General features: G+C 44.4%; 3 protein-coding genes across 4 annotated transcripts; 1 reads left to right on the top strand and 2 right to left on the bottom strand.

Annotated features, from left to right (window-relative positions):
- Positions 1-133: 133 nt before the first annotated feature.
- Positions 134-9,701, bottom strand: LOC130540225 (basal body-orientation factor 1-like). 2 transcript variants are annotated; one of them, XM_057059224.1, is made up of 13 exons: positions 9,561-9,701; positions 8,131-8,287; positions 7,991-8,037; positions 5,859-6,061; positions 5,540-5,792; positions 5,390-5,455; positions 3,445-3,588; positions 3,289-3,369; positions 3,119-3,189; positions 2,440-2,584; positions 1,422-1,912; positions 1,187-1,291; positions 134-506 (listed from the first exon to the last, which is right to left on the bottom strand). In XM_057059224.1, exons 4-13 carry the CDS (start codon positions 5,900-5,902, stop codon positions 434-436), a joined length of 1,473 nt encoding a protein of 490 aa, XP_056915204.1. In that variant the 5' UTR covers positions 5,903-6,061; positions 7,991-8,037; positions 8,131-8,287; positions 9,561-9,701; the 3' UTR covers positions 134-433. The 2 variants fall into 2 exon arrangements, with proteins under 2 accessions (XP_056915204.1, XP_056915203.1); XM_057059223.1 differs by having other exon boundaries at positions 5,859-8,037.
- Positions 9,168-14,771, top strand: entpd5a (ectonucleoside triphosphate diphosphohydrolase 5a). Its single transcript, XM_057059222.1, has 13 exons — positions 9,168-9,717; positions 9,976-10,055; positions 10,261-10,404; positions 10,697-10,772; positions 11,225-11,260; positions 11,384-11,472; positions 11,555-11,634; positions 11,724-11,785; positions 11,870-11,971; positions 12,465-12,608; positions 12,716-12,769; positions 13,329-13,444; positions 13,571-14,771. Exons 1-13 carry the CDS (start codon positions 9,297-9,299, stop codon positions 13,652-13,654), a joined length of 1,488 nt encoding a protein of 495 aa, XP_056915202.1. The 5' UTR covers positions 9,168-9,296; the 3' UTR covers positions 13,655-14,771.
- A 510-nt stretch (positions 14,772-15,281) lies between these two features.
- Positions 15,282-22,704, bottom strand: coq6 (coenzyme Q6 monooxygenase). Its single transcript, XM_057059225.1, has 12 exons — positions 22,290-22,704; positions 21,986-22,120; positions 21,306-21,364; positions 19,449-19,575; positions 17,913-18,040; positions 17,681-17,788; positions 17,441-17,503; positions 17,244-17,351; positions 16,433-16,635; positions 16,202-16,317; positions 15,941-16,107; positions 15,282-15,388 (listed from the first exon to the last, which is right to left on the bottom strand). Exons 1-12 carry the CDS (start codon positions 22,492-22,494, stop codon positions 15,359-15,361), a joined length of 1,449 nt encoding a protein of 482 aa, XP_056915205.1. The 5' UTR covers positions 22,495-22,704; the 3' UTR covers positions 15,282-15,358.
- Between the last annotated feature and the right edge of the window lie 381 nt (positions 22,705-23,085).

The following is a 23,085-nucleotide window of genomic DNA, read 5'->3' as shown; positions in this document are numbered from 1 at the left end:
TGGTCTTACTGGATCCGTGTCCAACATTTACAGCAGCTTTGTTGTGTCCTCCTGAACCGGTAATTGTGCAGAGAGTAATTGTTGTCTTACAGGAACGACTCTTTTTTTTAAAAAAAATCCGTTGTGTAACACAAATCAAACGTTGATGGAGGGAGCGCTATCGTCACTGTGATCAGGCGGCAGGCGTTTTTTTGGGTCTGACGGCACAACAGGCGCCTGTGTGATGAAAGTGTCCCGGGACAGCTCCTCTTTAATTCTTGGAGACAGTCATCATTACGCAACGCTATCTAAATCACATGTACGCACCCATTTTCTCACAGCAAATACTTTTTCAGCTAAACGCGGAATGCGGAGCCAATAAATCTACAGGCTTCGTAATTGCAAGGTTTTTTTTGTTTTTTTTTTGCAGTTTCTCCTGCATTCCTTTGGAGTCTTACTCCGCACCATCTCCGTCAGGGAGGCTCTTCCGAGAGGAGGCAGGAACGGACAGACGCTGGCTGGTTTTCCTATAGGGAAAATGCAGAGTTGTGGTTGAAAAACCTCAGAGTAAAAAAGTGATGCTGTAGCAAATTTACATCTTTGAGCCGGGGCCCACAGCCAGTCTCAGAGAGGTTACTCCGGGCCCACAGACGACGCACATGGAGTCTGATAACCCAATGTTCCGTTGCTCCGCCGGCCTCGGTGCCAAACCATTGTTGACACGATCGTGCGTCTCCTGCTGGCTGCCATACCCCATCCATCCAGATCCCCCGCACACTCCTTTCTAAAAAATCATGTTACCAGCTGCTCTCCGACCACAGGCCTTCAAAGGACAAAATAAAGAGCTGGTGCACATGAAGAGAAGCCAGTAGGCTGAGCAAATTGACGTGACCAGATGTTTGTTTCCAAGCACACGACTCTGCGGTCGGGCCTATTTTTACTATTGTGCCCAGACTCTTTCTCCATTCTTCTTAAGCAATTGGATGGAAAAGAAAATCGTCCGAAGCCTAACTGATGTTTTATGGTATCCTCTTCAGCGAAGAAAATGACTGTTTAACACATTAAGAAGAGGGAGGAGTCTTCAGAGGAGAACTGGCGCTTTGTGTCAGTGCACGTTGGTGGTAAATTATCCAGACATTTCAGATGATGTCATTAGGCAGACAGACAATAAATAAAATAATTGAAAATAACTACTTAAGTTTATTACCTTTGCCTCTGGCCATTCATTTTAGCAAAGAGAAGCCTGAGCACGTGTTCCTTCTGTTCCCAGGTGAGATCACATAATTCAACCTTGCTGCCAGGCTGGTGAGTCCTAAAAAAAAAGACAGATGAAAATGATCAGGTGGGTTTTAGTGAGACTCCATCAGATCTGATACGTTTGTGATATATAAGAACTCAAATCATGACAAACACACACTGAAGGGGGCTGAACATGTGCCTACCATCCCTCAGCTGCAGCCATATGTGAATGGACAGAGTTTGTACTCTGGGGGCTTTGATGGAAGGTGCAGATGGGGGGGAACTTAAGCTTCCCTGCTGCGGCTTCGCTTAACCTGGTGCGATAAGTGTGCAGCGCCTCCTTCACGTATCGCTGCCGGGAGGCCGTGATCTCCTGCTTCACCTGAGCAAGCGCATCGTGGAAGAACCCTTCTAGCTCAGTGCGCTGCTCCACAATAGTCCTGGCTATCGCCTTAATGTGAGCCAGGTCCTTTTGCCGCTGGGCCAGCTCTTTCTGCAGATGCTCCATCTCTACCTGGCTGTCTGGGCAACAGACCAGGGTGGTCTTTTCCTTATGCCTCTGTTGCTCATACTCCTGAGTGTTTAGCTCCAGGGTCCTCTCCAGGGAGGCTACCTTTGCCCTCAGCTTGAGCAGCTTCTCCCTTTGGGCCTCCATCTGGGTCGCATTGTCCTTTATTGTTAGCTCGAGCATGTTCTGAGCGCACAGATGGAACAGAAAAGGGACGCTATTGGTAAAAATGTAGAAAAATCTTTTCATTTGTCAAAATAAAGCTGAAACAGGCTGCGACTCGTGAGCTTTGCCTAGCCAAAGCTTCAGCGAAGTGGATTTACTCCCCTGATATTGTTGTCATCACGTTATTAATAATTAATAACAATTAAAAATCACCAATCCCTAATATTTATTTTTTTTATGGACGAAAACCTAAACAGGAGAATCCACTAAATTTGAACCGACGCCCCCGTGGAACCTCACCAAAACCACTGACCGCTGAGGGCAGTCGAGAGGTGGGGGTTCGGAGGAGGACCACAAGCTAAATACACAGGGGCTGTACAAGTAAACAAAATGGAGGAAAACATCTGAAATATATTCTGCACCGCTCTGACAAGTCTTTAAAAAGGAAAAATGAATGAAAGTGACAGTTTGGAGATGAATGCTCTCTATCCAGGGGCTGCCAGTGCCTAATAAGTGACACTATTTGCTGTCCAATGGTTCAAACACACCTTGTCCAGAGTCAAGGAGGTGTTTTTTTTCGCCAAAGAAGCCGTCAACTTTTGCAAGTCCTCCGTCTCCTTCATGTGATACTTCAGGGCTTCGTTAAGACGGACGTTCTCCTTGAACACTGAACGCGACGCGTCGTCCAACTGCCTGTAGACAATAGGGGGTAAATCTCTACAGAAACTCATAAATCTCAATTTAGTGGCTGGCAATATTTGTTAGAAGTGAAATAGTCATTTCCTGGGGCGTTCTAAGAATACCACAAGGCGTTTGGGAGTCAGTTTGAGGAGAATTGGGTTCCGATCATGCAGTTAAGTGACCTAAAAAAGGAAATCAATCAACTCCCTCTGAAACCAAACCGGCAGGACCACACCAATATCAATGCTGCCATTTTATGAGCTGTGAAGAATAAGTAAACAGAGGTGGAAAGCTCATCTTCTGGCCTCAAGAGTAATAAACTATGGTCAGCGCTACACTTATTCTGGGGTGGCGGCAGTTGTGATCGTTGGCTCCTGTCGTCTACACTATCTGAACATGACTGATCTGTGTGGTTGGGAAAATATTAGCTTTTGTTGTCTATCTATAGTTGCACACATAGGGGCTCCTGTGAGTAAATTATTTTTTCTTTACATTTTTAGGCACATTTAAAGTGTAAATTAGGGCATGGAGAGGAAATAGTCTCACATAACAGCTTCACTGTGGGCCCTCTCCACCACCAGGGCGATCTTTTCCTCAGCCTCCCTCTCCAGTCGAGCCTGTGCGGAGGACGATTATTAAACTTGTTAGATCTGGAACAACGCCCTCCACTGTTAATCTCCAGGCTGATCAGACTCTCTGCTTCCATTTAATGTCACCTTTTCTTTGAAGAATTTCAACTCCATTTCATTGAGGGTCTCCCTGTGTTGCTTCTCAGCAGCCTCCAGGGCCTTTTTAATCTAGCAGACACAAACACCAGTGGTCAGTGAACGCATCAACGCGCTTGAAAGAGAAATATTGCCACCCTTCCTCACATCACTGAGCTCCTGTTCCATCTGTGCTTTTGTCTTCTCAAACTCCTTCATCCGTTCCATCCCATCTTGGATCTTGTCAAAGTCGTCGGACCTCTTCCTGAACAGTTCGTGCAGCTCGCTGATTTGAAGCGTGTAATCTTTAACCTGAGGAAACCATCAGATAATTAGACGCCCCGAGAGCAGCTGACACGTCGGTAATTATGCATCCAAACATACATGAGGCAGAACCGCTGCAAAGTTCCCATAAGTACAGTATTTATCAGTCAGCAACAAAGATTCTCCTCTTTAACCGAGGTTCTGCTTCTCAGACCGACTTTAGCACAGATCTGTCACCCTAGATCCCTCGAAATGCCACTATGGAAAAACCATCACGAGCAAAAACGTTAACAAAATGACCAAAGTCGTGAGAGACTTTGAAAATATACACCCACAAACATGTATATGTGATGACTAAATGAGAGACCTTCGACCATCTAATTACAACTTCAGGCTTAATCGTTATTCTTCACATGAGTCTGTACACGTTCATTTCCAACAATGCAGTATTTATTTACTCGACCTTGGTTTGCATCACAGGCAATTTTCCCCCTCTGTGATCTTCCAAGTGCAATGATTTCAAAATTGCATCCACTGGTTTATGGGTCAAGGGACTTTTGTTGTGTGCATCCTTCTTTTTCCTCATGCTGCTACAGCAAAAACTGCAGCTGAGAAGGTTTTCTTTTTTATAGAAGAATTACTTGTCTCCAGTTCCTTCAACTCTCTCCCTCTACAAAGGAATGAGCCCACGTGTCACATGCTCCAGAGACTTTAATGGACAATGTTCCATGAACTAAGTCCCTCTCTCAAGACAAACCGTCACCTCACTATGAGAAAATGGCTCAATGTCACAGCGTTTGAATGAACCACACGACTTTTTTTTGGGTCTGTAACAGCTACGTATGTGTCTAAAGAAAGGATGCTGCCTATTGTTCCAGACTGCACCTCCTTCTCTTTCCATTCCTCTGTGATTTATCGCACTTTTACCAGAAACTACCAAGCAGCAGATTTGGATTCTGTTTGATTTTCAGTATACGAGCAGCGACAGGAAGTGAAAAGAAATTCTTTTGGTAAGGTATTACGTAACTTTAGCTTAGACTATAGATCTGTGTGAGGCTTGGTCATCGCATGAACTACGGCACTACGATTCCCAAAGGAGCACCTTTAAATTGTCCCTTTCCCCCCCTTTGTTTACTGGTATAAATAAAAGTAAAATTAGATCATGCAACTCAGCATTCGGGGGCTTGTTTTTTATTTTTGTTATTTTACAGCCAATTTACTTGTGGCTGTTGTTTTGCTCCAAGAGTGTCAATATAATTGCACACAACACAGCTGTTAACACAACGCGACATAATTTTTTCAAGCTACAGGTAAACACATTACGATTCAAAGCACATAAAATCGTGTTGCCTGAATGAACACGAGTGGCTCCCAAATCTTGATATTTTCATGCGAGGCCAGAAAAACTGAAGTATGTGAAATATTTATAACAGAGGTTTTTGCCCTCACGGACCAAAAAGGTGCTGTACGACAACAAGAAGTGTGTCTTTTGTGTGGAGTGTGCGTGTTCTCCCATTGTTTGTGTGCGTTTTCCCCCACATGTCCTCCAGTTTCCTGTCTGTCTGTGTGTGAGTGACTGTGTGTGAGTGACTGTGCTGTGTGACCTGTGATTAACTGGGTGACATGTGACAACAGGGTGCTCAGAAGATGTCTGGATGAACACAGAGGAGTCAGACATCTGAAGAAAGGGCTCAGAATAGCTCCTGAGTTGTATGTAAGCTTCGGGACTTTCAAAATAAACTGTATCACTCACTGTGGGCCCCCAGCATTCACCTTTATAAACACACTGGCCTAAACATGTTGGAGGCCGGGAACCATTTCTTGTTGTTGCGCATTGAAATAAACTCACCAGCTTGGTTTGCTCCTCACGCGCGCGGACCTCTTGGTTTTCGAGGCTCTTCTGCAGCACGTCGATCTATTGTTAGAATTAGTGACAGAGACAACGTTTGAATTCGTCAGTTTATTCCATCACAAACACGCGGGGAGTACCAGAATGCACCTTCTCCTCTTTATCGATATTCTGCCCCTTTAAATATCGAGTTATATCGATGGTGTCCCGCTCCTGGCGGTGAATTTGGTCTGAGAGCTCGCCCTGGGCGCGTGCCAGCTTGTGGCACTCCTCGCGGTACTGCACGAGTGCCCGGTCGCTCACGTGCAGCCTGAACTCCCACAGAGCAGCGTTAGCCTTCACCTTCTCCATGTCGGATTCTTTATCTGGTTTCGACTCCTGTTTGCCGTCTTTTTTTCCTTTTCTGTGACCGAACAAACGTGGGGTTGATCTCTGCTCAGTGCTCTCAGCCGACAATGAGCGAACTTACCCGGCCTTCGACCTCTTAACGTTGCTGACTTTCCGCTTGGGCATCGCTGCAAAGTATAACCTGCTGGTGCAACAAGGAGGAATTGCCCCGGTTGGGTAACAGAGCTGTCTCACCAATCAATGTTTATTGTTGCAGCCATGGAGACGCTTCAGACAGAGAAGGGTCATGTTTCTCTGAACCACAGCAGAGGCAACCTGTAGTAGCTGATAGATAGATAGATAGATAGATGGATAGATAGATAGATAGATAGATAGATAGATAGATAGATAGATAGATAGATAGATAGATAGATAGATAGATAGATAGATAGATAGATAGATAGATAGATAGATAGATAGATGGATGCACTGATGACATTTTCAGGGATTTTGATTTAAACATGGTTTATTGCAAATATCTATCTATCTTCCTCTTCCCTCCCTCTTAACCACCTAGTAATACTTTATTATAATAATAGCATATTTTTCAACCAAGAGTTTAAAGCTGATTCTAAAATGTGTTGTTATATAAGACGTGTAATCATCATATGTCGGAGGCTGTATAAATAAAACGTTTTTCTGTGATCCGTTCCCTGCAGGAAATGATAAAATGCAGATGTCTGTTTCTGCTCAACAGGCCACGGGCTGACGGAGAATGGTTGTATTTGTCACTTGACCTGTAATTACCGCATTTTCTTGCTGGACTCTTGCTTGCAACTGATCTCCACCCACTTGATGACATGAGATACGGTTGGTCCTTGTCAGCAGTATTGTCTGCCTTGAACCGTTACTTGCTGCTCCCCCCCCCCCCCCCCCCCTTTTTTTGCGTTATGGGAAAACCACTGGGATCACGTAAATGCATCTGGCTTACGTCTGAAAAAGAGTCACGTCCAACAGTAACAATGTAAGGTTAGCAAAAGCAGTAATTCTGGCTGCAAACCACAAGTCCTTCCCATTATCATGTTTAGTTTTCTGCAAGAGCTCTAGAATGTCCAGTGTCGATTACTCATCAAGCGACATATTGCAAAAGATTTGGGTGTAGTTACTGTAAAAGGAGTGATATAGGTTCTTGCTCTGCCCTGGCATCATGAACAGAGATTGAAGACTAAATTTAAAGGTAATTGCTATGATAGTGAGGAGAGAAAACTGAAATAACCCCAAGCTTTTCAAAGCTGTCATTATCATCGGAATTGTAATGACAAGTTTGGGTCTCTTCAATGGACTTTTCGGGGTAGGACACCCACAAACATGGCATTCCTGAGGGTAGTGTTGCTACATATTAATGATATATCGCACAGTGAAGATTACAAAGCTGGGGTCCTTTCTCACGTTTTACGGATTTCAGCTCACTTGAAACAAAATGCTGAAACTTGTATCAAAACCAAGCGGCTTTGAACATTAAGATATTGCGGTCCCGTGTGATGATGGAGAGCACGGCTTCACACCCACTTTAAACGGCTCGTCTGCAGCGTTTTCCACCACGTACTGCACGATTGATCTCAGTCTGGGTGGGTGATACATATCACAAGACAGGGTAGCGCCTGTGTCATCTTATTATTGTTATGTTATGGTCCTCATTGCAACAATAACATAAAATTAGAAGTGTTGAAACAAAAACATGTTTCAGTATCCTAAGGGGGAACCAAACAACTTCACATTATCCAAATAGGTTGCCTCATTAACCACAAGATGTGTCTGAACATCAACCAAAAGAAAATCTCTTACAATCGTTGCAAAATTCAAAACACAGCCCAGACACACATGATTTTAACATATTTCTGTTGGGACATTTTTCGCAGCTTTATGAGTCATATTATCACAGTGTTAACATGCAACCAAGGCATGTACGGACACAAAGTTAGGGAGAGGGCCTGCCCATGCAGGCTTTGATAGGGGCAAACGACCATTTTGGTGAACCACAGGACTGAAAAAAGTAGCCACACTATTTAGAAAAAAGGACGAAGGAAAGAACGTCCAATATTTTTAGTCCAAATTACAGTGTTGAAACAGTGCTTTGCACACTCAAGTGTCCTGGGAGTGGAATGGCATGATGGGTGAACGCTGGTGCCAAGCCCCACCCTCCCCACATTGTCCTTTTGGTGGACTTCCCGCACTTGCGTGTGCCCATCTGTAGGACCTCTGCCCTCCGCTTACCCTCCTGCCTTGGCCTGCTGACAGTTGGAGCTCTGCCTCTGTCCCCTCTGCACGTGAGGTGAAACAGTAAGAATATGTTAAGTCAGGGTTGATGCAGGGTCAGTCTCTCTGGATTTCTCAATCGCTGGTGTGTGGACTACCTGTTTCAGAATGCCGTCTTCTCTCTGTTGATTCAAAGTGGGTGGAAAATATCACAGCACTGTACAATTCTGGGTTCATCTGAGGTCTCAGGGCTGCTGTGCCTCTGTGCTCCCATGCTCTGGGATACCCTCGTTGCTTCTGCATCCTGCAATAAAACTGCACATAACATGAGAAAGCATTAGTGAGCACCGGCACATGGCTTATGAAGTTGCGCCAACGACCCACCTAAATCAGCAGCTGGTGACTCAATGAAACGTGCCTGGCTGTCAAATATTTTCTTTGCCCTAAAAAGCCTGGGATTACCTCATGGGGATGAATGAGTGAGACGTTGGCTAACAGCCTTTTAATTTTTATGGGGATCTGAGTGCTGATCCCACCTGACACACATTTATTTTGTGAAAGTATACATTTAAGGTGGAGATTGTCGTAAATTCACGCAAATAAAGTTTTACTAGAAATTATCCATACTGAACTTTGTTATTGACAGAATACCGTTTCGGTGTTTAAGCACTAAACATGGAAAAGAGTTGTTAAGTAAGCACAAACAGTAGAAAAATGTTACATTAAAATCACCAGTCTTAATTATGTGGCCACATTTGAACCCAAGGGAGGCTGTGAAAGTGCAAAAAGTTGCAGGGGTGAAAGAGTTTCTAAGCTAAGTTACTATGTAAGCCTTAAATGCACCAATAAAAAGTATTTTTAAGACAATTTCTCTGGGGCTGTTTCAGTGTGAGCCATTCATTTTGACTTCTTCATAAACCCCTTTCTTCTTCCGTGAGGGGATTTTTTGGCTCCAGGATACCCAGTAAAGACGAGGAGGGGAAGAACATAACCCAAAATAATCCTCCTTCTCCTTGGGGAAAGGGGGGGGAAACATATAGAAAATGCTGTCGGGAGGCAGATATTCCAGCTAACAGGAGGGGGGACTCCTGATGGATTTGGGATGGACTGTCTCAGGATTGGTGGATGGCTGCTCTCTGTGTGGCAGCATGCCAAGCCCATATGTCTTTATATAGTGTGAAGAGATGACCGGACAGTCCTGAGTGTGCACCGGCTCTGCCTCTCTGCATCTTCTGCGAGATCTCCCTCTCTCTCTCCTCCAGAGTCGCACTTTTTACGCATCACCAGGCGTCTTCTCCTCGTCTCCGGCTTCTACTTTCTACCAATGGCCACATCGAACCTGCGCCTCACTTTGTCAGTGTGGCTTCTGGTTGGGAGCCTCCTGTTAGCCGAGGCGACTTACTACCGTCACCACCGCTACGTCCCCCACATTCCCCGCCACCGGGAGCACTCCGCCAACGCGGAAAACCTCCTGCCTGAGGTCTCCAACCCCTCGCACGGATCCTCACAGCCCGGCGCACCGACGTACCCCGTGATCCCCGAGCCGGTCCACCCGGCGCCCGAAGCCGTCCACCCCGCAGAGGCTTACCCTGTGGCTCCCGAAGTGGCGCACTCCCCGCGCACGCTGCATCAGAATGACGGGCGCTCTCCCATCAACACCAGCCGGATTTTCTACGGTATCATGTTTGACGCCGGCAGCACAGGCAGCAGGATCCACATCTACAAGTTCATTCAGAAAGATCCCGGTAGGCGCACCACTCTCTCTCTCTCTCTCTCACTCACTCCCTCCCTCTCTCTCTCTCTCTCTCTCTCTCTCCTCTCTCTCTCTCTCTCTCCACGCTCTCCCTGACTCCCACTCTGTCAGGTTCTGTAAGGTCATTCCCAGTGTAGCATTTGGGGGGAGCAATAGTAATTTCCATTAGCCGAGGCTTTTATATTTGTCTGTCTGCATACATTACATGATGCTGCCTTTAATGACCTGCCCTGTTGCTTCTTTTGTGCAGTTGAGCTTCCAGTTTTGGACAATGAAATTTACCATGCAGTGAAGCCTGGACTGTCTAGTTATAAGGACAAACCCGAGGAGGTATGTATACCTGCTAACACCCTCACTTATGTTTGGGGTTAATTGGCTGCCCCTGGATCATCAAATCCACTGGGATTTTCTGTGGGTTGGATTCAGGTGATTTAAACACGGGGTAATTACAGAAATCCCTCCTGCCTGACTTACATGCCTGTCAGAGATGAGGCTTAAGTGAGATGATGAAACATTGCCTCTGCCTCCATTGCAGGGTGGCAACACCATCCGTCAACTCTTGAAGATCGCCAAGAAGGCCATCCCCAAAGAGGCGTGGAGTCGCACCCCTGTGGTCCTGAAGGCCACGGCAGGCCTGCGAATGCTGCCCGGGGAAAAAGCCAACGCTCTGCTGAAGGAGGTGAGGACCGTGCTCGTGCTGCCCTCAGTTTGGCACAAACACCACTCGTCCCGCCATGAGGCAGCACGAGAAACCGCTGAGAAACCGCTGCTTACATGTGTCGCTAAAAAAAGGCGATGAGTCGGCCCATCTGGTGGCCACGATTGTGGGAGTTGTGGATTGTGTGGAGTAACCATCTTTGTCACTGAAAACATTGAATCCATGCTACTGTTCCTGTCTTACATATGGCCAAAGATCTGCTGTCACGGCTCTGAATCTGCTCTTCTGTTCTAATTCCAAATCCATTCCACAGGTACAAGAGGTGCTGGACGATTCACCTTTCTTTGTGCGAGAAGATGGCGTTTCAATCATGAATGGAGCCAATGAAGGTATGTTGGGAATATCATCTGTTTTGAAGAAAATTTATATTTCAAAATTCAAAATGATTGAAGTGGGGATGAATCAGAAAACAGCACTATGATTATTTGTGGTTACAAGGGGCCTGTTGCTATTCCTCTCAAAAGCAAATAATGATGTCAGTCACTCTCCCACACCCAATAATTTATGTCCCACAGCACTCATTAAGACACCCTAACAATGCTGTGTTTCATCATAGAGTGTGTCATTCATTAGCCCTGGTTTATGAGGGTAATAACTTGGCATCTGAGTCAATTTTAATTACCCAGGCTGGGCTGCAGTCCTACATGTTAGTTAAACCGGCTCTGTTGTCTTGACAACAGACAAACACCATCCACGGTGTATATAATGTTGGCTAAAACTGAACATTCAGCATGTTTTGGTTGCATTATTAACATTTTCCCACCAATGCTGTCTTTTTAAGGAGTCCTGGCCTGGGTCACAGTGAACTTCCTCACAGGTGAGAAGTTAGCATGTCTGGTGTAGGGTAGGTTAGTGCTCACCCGTTGAAACAGGCACAGTCATTTTAAAAGGGACAAATTCTGCCTTCTTCAACCAGGCTAATGTGTCTGTGTTCTAATAGGCCACTTGTACTCCAACACAAAGAAAACTGTGGGCATCCTGGACTTGGGCGGAGGATCCACACAGATCACGTTCCTTCCCAAGTCAAAGGTGAGTAACGATGTATGATGTGGTAAGCAAGAAATATTACGACAAATGCAACAGCATAACTTTTTTTCCCCTTGATTAACAGAAAACAATCGAGACTGCTCCAGAAACTTACATTTCCTCTTTTGATCTGTTCAACCACACGTACCAAGTCTACACACACAGGTAAATAATGATTTTCTTTTGTTGTTTTTAAACTTCTCAAGGTTTCTGACCTTCAAAATATTAAACCATCAATCTACTTCCTCATGTAGTTACCTTGGAAACGGACTGTATGCAGCTCGTTTGGCCATTCTTGGAGCGAAGGACACAGATGGTAGCGTATCTGCAACCGTCACTCAGCTCCCCTCTGTGCCATTTTTACCTGACACACGCTGACAAACTGTGGGTTTTTGTTCAGATACAGATCACAGAGTCTTCACCAGTTCCTGCCTTCCTAAGAAGTTCAGAGAAGATGTGACGATTTTTGGAACCACTTACAAAATCAGCGGCATTCCAGATGGTAAGTGAGGAAAAATACTGCAGGGATTTGTCATTTTCCCTGTCAGCTCCGTGGCATCGCCGCAGGAGCGTGTTCTGCCGCGCCCCCTGTGCTCTTCCTCCTCGACAGTGATACAAACAAAACGAAAAACATACAGTCAACTTCCCAAATCCGACAGTCACGTCCCCACCACAGCGAGGTGACCAAGAGACGCAGGGCTTGTCTTTGGGTTGTTATTTCTTTGTTCGACCAGTGATGATATGATCTGCACCGCTCACAATTACAGGGTTAAAAATAGAAACCCAACTGGGCTGAGACGCAGCTTTTGTCAGTACATGGGTTTGCTGGCCCTGGCCGTGATAACTACCCATGAGGCTGTGGGAATCTTGCTGGGCTTTCCCTTGTACTGTCCTGCCTCCAGGCTGACCATATAAAGATTTCTCTGATTCCTCCAACACATTTCAATCCATGCTCTTATCTAAAAAGTGAAATAACGAGGGCTCTCTTCCCTCAGGCTACGCAGGGTATAAGCTGTGCTACTACGAGGTGATGAAGGTGATCAAAGGAATAGTGCACCAGCCTTATGAAGTGAAAGGCAACAGCATCTTCTATGCTTTCTCCTACTACTTTGATAGAGCTGTGGAGACCGGCCTAATTGGTGAGTGGGCACATGCCAAGTCCCTCTCTCCATCATCTCGCGTGATAACTATCATCTTATGCACAAAGTTGGTATTCAAATTACATGTTGTTCCTTTTTCTGCATAGATGACAGAGGTGGTGTGCTCGAAGTCAGAGATTTCAAGAAGAGAGCCAAGGAAGGTAGGAGTCGTTTTCTAAAAGCCTGCACCCTCTGAGAATGCTCCGAGTTACATACTGTACATATGAAAATATGGCGCGCGTTCGGGCCCTGAAAACCACAAAACCCTGCTCGGCCCACGCGCATCCTGACAATTATGACCACCCCTTTGCCAAAAAGCATTGCAAAACACAAATCACATATAGCAGCTGCAGTTGGTGTACGGTTAGATTTATAGATCAGATGGGTTGTTATGTAAGGCCCTTTGGTCTGGAGAAAGGAGTCTGGCTCGGCCCCGGCTGGCAGCTGCGCTGAGGATCTCTGTCTGGCCCGGGCGGGGGGGCACCTGACAGTTACATACCACCTATTTGACGCCACCACCACCCACCCGCAGCCTTGCACTGACCCTCAGCTCTGCTCCTCACACCTCCCTGTTTACACAACAGAACCAATCAGAACGGTCACCTTCTAATCACGTCGCACATTCGTTAGAAAGGGTGTTTTCTGCTTTTCGTGTGACTGCTGCACGATGTATGTGTCAAAAGCCTCTTTTGGGACATTTCTTTCCATCTGTGTTCACAGTGTGCAACAAAATGACCAAATACCGCGCCATCAGCCCCTTCCTCTGCATGGACATGACGTACATCACTTGTCTGCTGAAGGAGGGCTTTGGCTTCAAGGACAGCACCGTGTTGCAGGTGAGAAAATGCCCGTCTCCACCTTGTTTTACAAGACCCCACCGTGGTATTTTTAACACTTTTGGGGAGGAACATTTGCCCTCTGGGCGGTGGTAACGGAGATCCTCCTGTGACTTTGCTCTACAGCTGGCCAAGAAGGTAAACAATGTGGAGACGAGCTGGGCCCTTGGGGCGACCTTTGACTACTTCAGAAACCTCAACATCCACTAAAGACAGCTCGCTGTCGCTGCAGCCAGCACAGAGAGGGACGGCCTTTCACTGTGGAGCCTTCCGTCCAGCCCATCCTCTTCACAGACAAGCCTGACCTGCCTCTGGCACCAACCTCCAACCACCCCTCTCCGTGTTTTCCCGAACCCTCAGCACCCTGCCAACACTCCAAGAACTCTAGAAACACAAAATCACTATATTTTTATAAGGCCAGCTATTTCTACTGTATTCTGAACTCACAACTGGTTGATGGTTTGCTCTGTTGTAAAAGTTTACATTTTTGATTTATTATGGGTGTCTGATTCTGCAGAAATTAGATTAGAATCAACGCTGCCAATCCTGGGGTACTAGTGAGTAGGAAGCTCGGTGCTGAAAGGACGATCACAGGTATTTCTTTTTTCAACGGTTGTTATAATTGAATTCGGTCAGTTAATTGCGGGACCCTTGGTTTTTCTTCCTGACATCAGCAAGATCCAACTCAGACACATTTGCACAAACCACTTTATATGCAGATATTGTAGCCTAGATGATGGTTGGTGGTGATGGTTGCGTCTGTTAGGCAGAAGGCCACATCAAGCGGGGCTAAACTGCCACGGTTCCTGATCTGAACTGTTTAGCAGAACAGAGAAAAAAAACCTTCTCATCTACAGAAATTAGTGCATCCCAAAACAGGATTTACAGCAAAAACATAAACAGATATTATGTAGGATGAAACGCAAAACTCACTCATTTGTAAGTGCATTAGTTATAGCAAATTGTTTTTTTTTCTTCTTGTGAACTGTACAAATATTTATCAAATGTAGAGTATTTTAATTATCCTCGAATAATATTGATGCTTCAAACCTCTGCAAAACCGCCTTTTTCGCTGCACCTGACATCTTTACAGTATTCACCATGAACCATAACTACTGCTGTATATACCAAACGAACGCATATACTGTTATTTGTATAGTTGCATCATTTGATATTAACTGCTTACATGTTTGCTGCACTCAGAAATCCCAATGTGTTCATCAATATGAATAATGTAACGACTGACCATGTGTAAATTGTTTTTATTAGTGAAAGAAAAAGTGAATATGTGTTACATGCATATGTTTTAATAAAACATATAAATGTGCTCCACGTGTGCAGAAGTACTTTTTGACACTAAAATGAGGGTGACTCAGCTCTGAGGGCCTCGGAACCTTTTGAGAGATTCTGACATTTTGGTGAGATGGTTCCTAAATCTGCTGACTCCACTATGAGCTTTGTTGCCGAAACCTACAACGTGAGAACCTAAACCTGATGCTTTTTTTGTTTGTTCTACCACCAGTTTTACTTAAATTTTACTCTGGCTGGACTTGACATCCATCTTCTCAGCTCGCTCTTTTCCAAAGTTTCTCCCTTCTGCATATAGCACTCCACATTTACTTGTAGAAGTTGTGTTCTCTCTGCTCAGGTTTTGGTTCTGATGTTATTGCTTTCGGCAACAAAGTACATAGTGGAGCCTTGACTGTACAGTCAGCTGATTTAGGGACCATATGAGAAGATTTAAATACGCGACCATCATATGAGCCAGGCTGTAATGTGCTGCACAGATCATTGACATGGACACAATGTAAATGGAAAAGAATGAAATACAAACCAGTTAAAATATACTTTTTAATTTATTCACATATTTTACAGTCTATAAAGCTCACAATGTTGAGCACTGCGCCACATGTGTCACTTGCTTGCAAACGCCATGATCTGCTCCTACGGAATGAAAACAGACAACAAACTCTTAGAAACGGCAACGTCTGAGTCACGCTTGCTAAACGCATGATTCACAAGTGAGCAGACCTCGACAAAAGACCTGTAAAGTGGCTCGCTTACAGCATTTAATATGGAAAAAAAGTCACGTTTACCATGGGGCTTCCACAGTGAAATGCCTTTATAACCAGTTATAGCCGTGTCGGTCTGAATCACTTAGTAGGGAATAACACTATTTCACACGAGTGGTTGGTAATAAAAGGGGTGTGAAAATACAAGCCAGCACCACTGTCCGCTGCCCGTGAGCCAGCGCTGTACCCCACCCACACACTTTTGGTAACACTAAATTTGGATCTAAACATAGCAGCAGGTTCAGAACCTTGAAAATTACAGATGCCACTAAAGTGAAGTTCTATGTAATCAAAAAACTGCGAGGGGGCTGGTTGGAGGCGGAGCGCTGGATTGACAGGTGGTTGATATTGAGAAAGAGATGACCAGGTTCCACGGGACTGTGCAGGAGGACATGTTTAGATGCACAAAACAAGCAGTGCTTACTTTTAGAGATGGGAGCATGTTGGTGGCCTGGAGGCCAAAGGTGCGCAGAAGAACCACTGGCGCAACGTTTGTTGAATAAAGTCGTTTCATGAGGTCGATGGCGGTCATCATGGGCAGGTTGTGTCGCTGGCGCTCTGTTTCATATTCTAACAGGTGATGAATTGCTCCTGTGAATGTAAAGTATTAGTAGCTTAGTGTTACAGCTGCACTTCTACATCTGCCTCTCTAGTTATCTCATCAGATAATACATTCCTGACTGACCCAGGTCTTTCCCATTAAAGGCCGCCTGGCTCAGGAGCTGCGTGAGACAGGTCACGTCCCCAAAACCCAGGTTGACCCCCTGACCAGCCAAAGGATGCACACGATGGGCTGCATCACTGCACAGATGGTCAAAAGGCCAAGTCTGTTAAAATGCATTCAGCTGGCAGGAAACTCAAAGAGTTATTCCCTTATAAAAGTTTAAAAACATTACTTTCATTCCGACTTTCTTACCCAATGAGTGCTACCCGATGTCGGATGTACTCTGATGCGTGACCCATGCCCAGAGGAAACATGACCCGACTCTTTGGGCCGATCCCCGCCACGCTTGGCGGAAGCTGTCGAGGCGATCCTGCAGATGGCATGATGGCCGACAGGGCGCCCCGGAAGAGAGAGCCGGCTGTCTCAATCAGCTCCGACTGGTTCTCATTACTCCACTTTTAGAAGGCGAGAGACGTATTCCCAAGCACATTTAAAAACAGACAAAGAGACAGAAAAAAAAAACAAAATCCTTTTGAGTGGACACAGAAATTAGCTTACACAGGAGTTAAATCGAAATCCAGACCAGCAAAAGCATTTTTTTCCCCATCTCTCAAACAAACTGGCTTGGCAAAGCTTCACGAGCACGGCTAGTTAAAAGAAGATGCCGGCAAGGCCGCGCAGTTGAATTAGCTGCGTTTGAAAAACATTCCGTGCAGTAATGGTCGACAATGGGAAACCACAGGTTTAATTAGCAAACCAGGCCTGGAACCAAACGTGACTCAACTGTGGTGACCCCGTCCATTGGCAGGGACAGTAAAAATAGTCACCAGCATGGGAATGAGGAGTTTCTCAAACATTAACGAATATATTAGCGCTTGTATACTTTTGAGAAGCGAGATGATGCTGTTGTTTGTAAGAGTCTGAACACGTGAGTAACGTATGGACCAATCTTCCAACTTCTGTACGCACGCTGATCACTGATGTTACATGTTTGCGACACATGTGAGACTATAAATACCGACTATAAAAACTTGGCGGCAGCGTGAAAGCTGCAAAGACTTACGAAGGCAGAATTGATAGCATCCACAAAGCTCTCCTCGTCCAGCTCCAGCAGCTCTTCTGCCAGCTGGTGGCTGGTGGACCACACCAGTGAGCTCATCGTGTCTGAAAGCTGTGGTAACAAGAACATGGATATTTCAAAGATTTCTGCCCATTTAGTAAGAAAAAAAAATCACAGTGTAAATAATGCAGCTATCTTACCGGTAACATTGCAATGGGGCCTGTTGGGAGGAACCTTTGCCAGGCGATATTGTTCTCTGTGGGCTGTCAACACAAATATTTATTAAATATATATTATATATATATAATGAAATACTGTAATAGTGCATTCATGGCATGTATCTTTAAAGGGCTAACATATAAAATTGATGTGCATCGTAGTAACAAATTTTACAAAACCTGACCAAAGAAATAGGCCCCGACAGTTTAGTTAATACTCACCTCTGACAGGTGCAGCACGGCCACCACAGCAGACTGGTCATAATTCCACTTCACTGTGGGTATTCCCAAGCTTTTTCTCACCATAGAGTTGGGTCCATCTGCACCAATCTAAAGCAGTCGAAGAAAAAACATAGAAGTCAAGAAAAAAGTGGATAATGACAGATGAAGAACAATTTTGTGTGTGTGTGTGTGTGTGTGTGTGTGTGCGCGTGTGTGTCAGAAACAAACTGACCAGTAGCTTGGTCTTAAGAGTGTCCCCATTGGCCAGTTTGATCTGGACCCATGGGATGGAATCTGCATGATGGGGCATTGGCCATATGTACTTCACCACCTTTGACCTGTATTTGACTTGTACATTATCTGAAAGCAATAAAAAAAGAATGATGAGCCATACATGAAATGAAAAAATTAAATATCAAACACTTTAACTTCTCATGCAGCATCCATCCATCTTTCCAGCATTCCTTCATCAGTATCCTTAAAGTTTGGATAGCCCCTAAACAAGTCAACACATTAAACTTTGGGGGCGATTTAGGTCAACCTAATATAAGAAAGTCATCTAATGATAAGAAAGGCCTGAGCTCTTTAAACTGTAGGAGACATTATACTGGTACGGAGAGAACATGCACTCTCACATGGAAAGGCCCTGGCCTGAAACTGACCTTCTCCTTGTGTGGCAAAAGTGCGAGTCTACCACCCTTAGTAGCATGTCTATCCATTTTCTGTTATCTGCTGCTGGGTTAGGGAAAAGAATACCCCGGACAGATCACAGTCTTCCACAGGGCATGCATACCATCCACACACACTCCAAACAACCTAGTGTTTTTGGTCTGTGGGAGGAAACTGGAGTTCCCAGACAAAAAACCCACAGAGGCACCGAGAGAACATACAAACTGCACATGGAAAGGCCCGAGCTGGAACTGATGATCGATGCTTAGCTCCGAACAACTGTGCCTCCCTGAACTAAATCAGTGCTATTTTCTTACTCTGTCTTTCCAGAGGGGACAGTCTGTAGACCGTAAAGGCAGAGGAATATCCATAAAATGCTTCATAAAACATTGCTGCCTTTCTGCTTGGTAGCAGACACATTTTGCACATGATGCCAGCCAGTCGCTGCTGAAATTTACATCACTTCCTAAAATATCAACAGCTGTATATCCACCATCACAGATCCCGAGCCAGTCACGACTGGAATACAGGGTCCAAATGTAACCATCTGGCACGGAGCGTACAGCTAATGTAATGCACAGAGCACGCTGCCAAGATAAGATAAGTGAAAGAGCAGAGCGGCAGGCACATGCGCTCAGAAAACGTGCTTCAGCAGCACGTTGGTTTTGTGCTTGAAAAGCTTTTACAAAAAAGAAAATGCCAGTTTAACTTTCACATAAGAGGGTTTTATTTGCAATGGTAATACAGCACGGCTACACGTACTGTTAACGGTTTACTGCATGCAGGGGTGGCAAAGCTTGGGAGCACATGGCGGGTTTAAATAGGTCACTGGACCACGTCACGTGTCCTCGGTGGGTGCTCCGCTCTTCCCAAAAATATGGGGTTTTTGATTGAAATTGCAGGAAAAGCAACGACAGTTCCAAACTCTTAAATTGTCTTTTAAAAAACAGCAGGATGGAGTACAAATTAAAAAAAGAGGGGAAGGATGGAATAAATGTGGTGGCAAATGCTGCCAGACCCAGCTTCCATTAGGCAGATGGAACAGGAATCACTGGGTCTTACAGAAGGCTGCTACTGTTACTCGTAAAACACTGCTTACCAGACAGCGCGTCCAGCTGTTTGGTGAGCGCAGCCACAACGATGTCATTCTCCACAATGTACGCCATCTCGTCCTCAAGGTTTTCCTTATCGAATGTGATCAGGGCATCGGAGCAGGCATCCCACACCTAAAGAGAAGATTCCATTTAGGAGCAGCAACATGTCCACTTATTTAATTTACTTCTGTGCATTGAGGTTGGTGTGGCCTGCATGAACTGAGGCCACATGCATATTTACATCGACTTCATGGCTACACAATTAACACGTGGCAAGTTTTGAGCCTGGGATGAATCATGATTTATAAATATTACACTCTATAAGCCTCTCTGATGTTTATGCTGCAACACGCTACCGTTCCTCATGGCCTCAACAGATGTGCTGGTGCATGCTTACTATATAGTTTGTGGTTATATTGTAGGTCAATCTGGAGATTGGTTATTGTTAATTGTTTAACATAAACTGGAAAAAGATGTGTCACATCTCCCTGTATCTAAGGTATAACCTAAAAGACAAAGCTGCTGTTGTTTTTATACACAAGTTCTACTTAGAGATCTGTGTAGATGAAGAAAGAAGCATATTATTTGATAGTGTATAGCGATAGTGGTATAAGCTACAGCTCTTTTCTAGGTGGTAACTACGCTGACCCCCAAGCCACCTTTTCAAGTAAAACTGTTGCACAAGGTTTTTCCAAAACTTTCCATAAAGAAGGGGATATACCATTTAAAAAAACAAACAGTAATGGCAGTGCATGTGCAACGTGATAAGAGACTGGGCTGAACAATTTAGTAAGACCCCAAAAGCTGTTTTTAATTCAAAGTGACCCGATGCAGCTTTCTATGAACCCGCTGCTTAAATTTTCCACACGAGGGTCAAATAATGCCCTTTCTTGACATGCACTTTATATAGTACGTGTGGCCACGACGATGCTCTGATTGCAAAAGCTCTGTCTGCTCTCCGCTTCAAATTTAAAACCTCAAGGCTTGCTTCACATTTAAGGTGCAAGGGCATTTAACTGCAATGAAAGAATGTTATTTAGAGCTGATTTGGAGTACATACTTTCCAGTGCTCTGCCTGGAGATATATACGACTGCGAGTCAATGGGAAAACATGCCAAAAGAGTGGTAGCGCAAAGAAGCTATTATGGGAGAGGTGCACTACCATAATCACTGTAAGGCACAGCATGATGACATCTTGGGCCCAGAGAGAAACCCTGCGGTGGAGAGCTTGGTACGCATCGACCACATCTTACAGCAGGGACAGAGCCTGTGCCAACTGCTGTAAAGCGGGTTCAATCTGCCCCAAACAACCACCCTGCTAATCTTTCATCTTCCTCCCGTAGTTCACATGAATTTTCATAATTATAAGACTCAGGGAAAACGTAAAAATGATTTGTCCTTTACATAAAACATGACCTTAATAAATAAACTTTGCACAGCTAGAAAACCATCCAACACTAAAATACAAGAGGACGGTCCACTCCAAATATACCCCCACACTCTTCATTTACACGTTACTTATGGCAGAAGTATTGCTAATAAAACAGCATTAACTGTACAAAAGGTGTGCATGTCACACAAACACATGATGCAGTAATGTGTTGATTAAGATGAATGAGAGTAGAGGTCATGCATCTTTTCTCTATGCAAATCGTACAAAGACTGAAGGATGACAGAAGAAATGCTGCACATCTGTAAACACTATGTTTGCTTCAGCTGTCTGCAGGACATCTGCAGAAAGCCTCAAACTATGACACAGTTGCTCCAGTCGTTAGGACATATAACGATGCGACTGCAAGGCACGGTGGTGGTTGCGCTATCACCAAGTCGCTCAGAATATAAAATGTGAACTTTATTCCTACCTGCATCCTTTTATAGGGCTTGCACCTCATTTCAGTGATGTGTTCCCACGCTCCAATACCTACACACAAAGACAAAACGCTCATTTGCTCACATAGTACAAATTGTCTAATTATACTTAGATCATATCCTTGTTAAATAGTTTTGTTTGCTCAAGCTAACTCATAATTAATATTTAATTTGCAGTTACTTCTAGTCAAAATTCTACAGCTGTTAAAAAGCATAACATGGCAGCAGTTCAGCGGCCACAGAGGCAGCATAAATGTCAACTTTACTTCAATCTCCTAGAAATGGAGAAATAAAGCAAAGGGCTGACTGATTTAGATTATTAAGGTTACAGGAGCTGTCTGACAAAGTCTTAGTTATATCCAGTGCATGGGGAAGTGATATGTGCACATCTCAGCTGTTAAAATCTTTAAATATCCAAACATGCAGATCTCCAAATAAATGAAATGTGTTGTGGTTTCTGATATAACAGAACTATCCACCTAGAATGGTGGATTTAAGACACATAACATGTTTATTGTCACACGTTCATTAGATAATGTACAAGATTAAAAAGCTATTTATGGTCTAATATTATCTGTCTGCTTTGAATTTCATCTTGTGTGATTGTGACACTAAATGCACATCTTTAACATAATCTGAAGGTGATGCTTTTTAGAATGTAATGGTACTGTACTGCTGAGGAGGGTTGCAGAGCCTGGACTGATGGAGCTGACGCGGGTGCTGTAGGTATCAGGGATCCCCTCCATCACTTGCTTTTTGCCTGCTTCAAGTAGCAGAATTTTTTTGTCTGCCAGGTTTAAATCCATGCCTGTCAAAAGTGTATACAATTTCAATGCAATCACAGATGGATTCATCTAATCTCTGGATCTGAAGATATCGTGATTTACAGACAACTATTGATAACTTCTACTTTGATTGGGAATAGATGAGGTTACTCTGCTAAAATAGGTCATTTGCTTTAGGAAGGCATTACTCACCGAGGGAACATGCCATTGCAGATCCAACCATTCCTCCCCCGGATATGATAATATCATAAACCTCATGTTTTTCAGAGTCGTTCCCCTCTTCAGCAGTCACTATTCCCCGGGTAATTATTTTGATAGGAGATAAATGATTCTTCCCAATAAACGACCGACCAAGAGCATGGAAAGCTAGCGCCGACCTTGTGAGTTTGTGCATCATTCTGCCTTCACTTTGTCTTCATACGAGACGAACCTCGTCTTTCACAGGAAAAACAAACTAAATATGACGTCCTTACAATATGTACTACTACTATTTTATACTATATAAGAGCACTTTTCCCTTGAAAGCGTCCTAAAAGCGGCCGCCGTGTCCATTCTGTAATCCAGCCATGTTGTGTTGACAAGCGGTGCACGGAAACACTTCCGGTTTCTTATCCAATCAGAGAGGAAGTCCGACAGGGAAAACCTTCCTGCTTTTGTCCACAACCATGTATTTCTTGTTGTAACGTTCTCCAGTGAAACTCTTAATTACTTTATCTTTCTCACATTGTCTTGTCTATCTCAATCAATTATCGCAAATACTGTAAAAATAACTAAGGATTTAAACGTTTACCCCGATAATTGTAGTTTCAGTACATTAAACTGCTTATAAACCACTAAGGGGCAGTAGTTACACTTTGAGTGGTGTTTTGTATTTTTGTTTTCAAGGTGTAGGAGACTTTTACTGCTATTTTACAATTAAGTGTTAAATATAAATTCGGTGCCCGATCTGTACCCGGAACAAAATGTCGTTTATGCGCATGCGCTGACA

Source organism: Takifugu flavidus, chromosome 16 (genome assembly GCF_003711565.1).
Source record: "Takifugu flavidus isolate HTHZ2018 chromosome 16, ASM371156v2, whole genome shotgun sequence".
In the NCBI taxonomy this organism is placed as follows: domain Eukaryota; kingdom Metazoa; phylum Chordata; class Actinopteri; order Tetraodontiformes; family Tetraodontidae; genus Takifugu; species Takifugu flavidus.
Note: the sequence above shows the minus strand (reverse complement) of the source record. Positions and strands in the feature narration are given on the sequence as shown.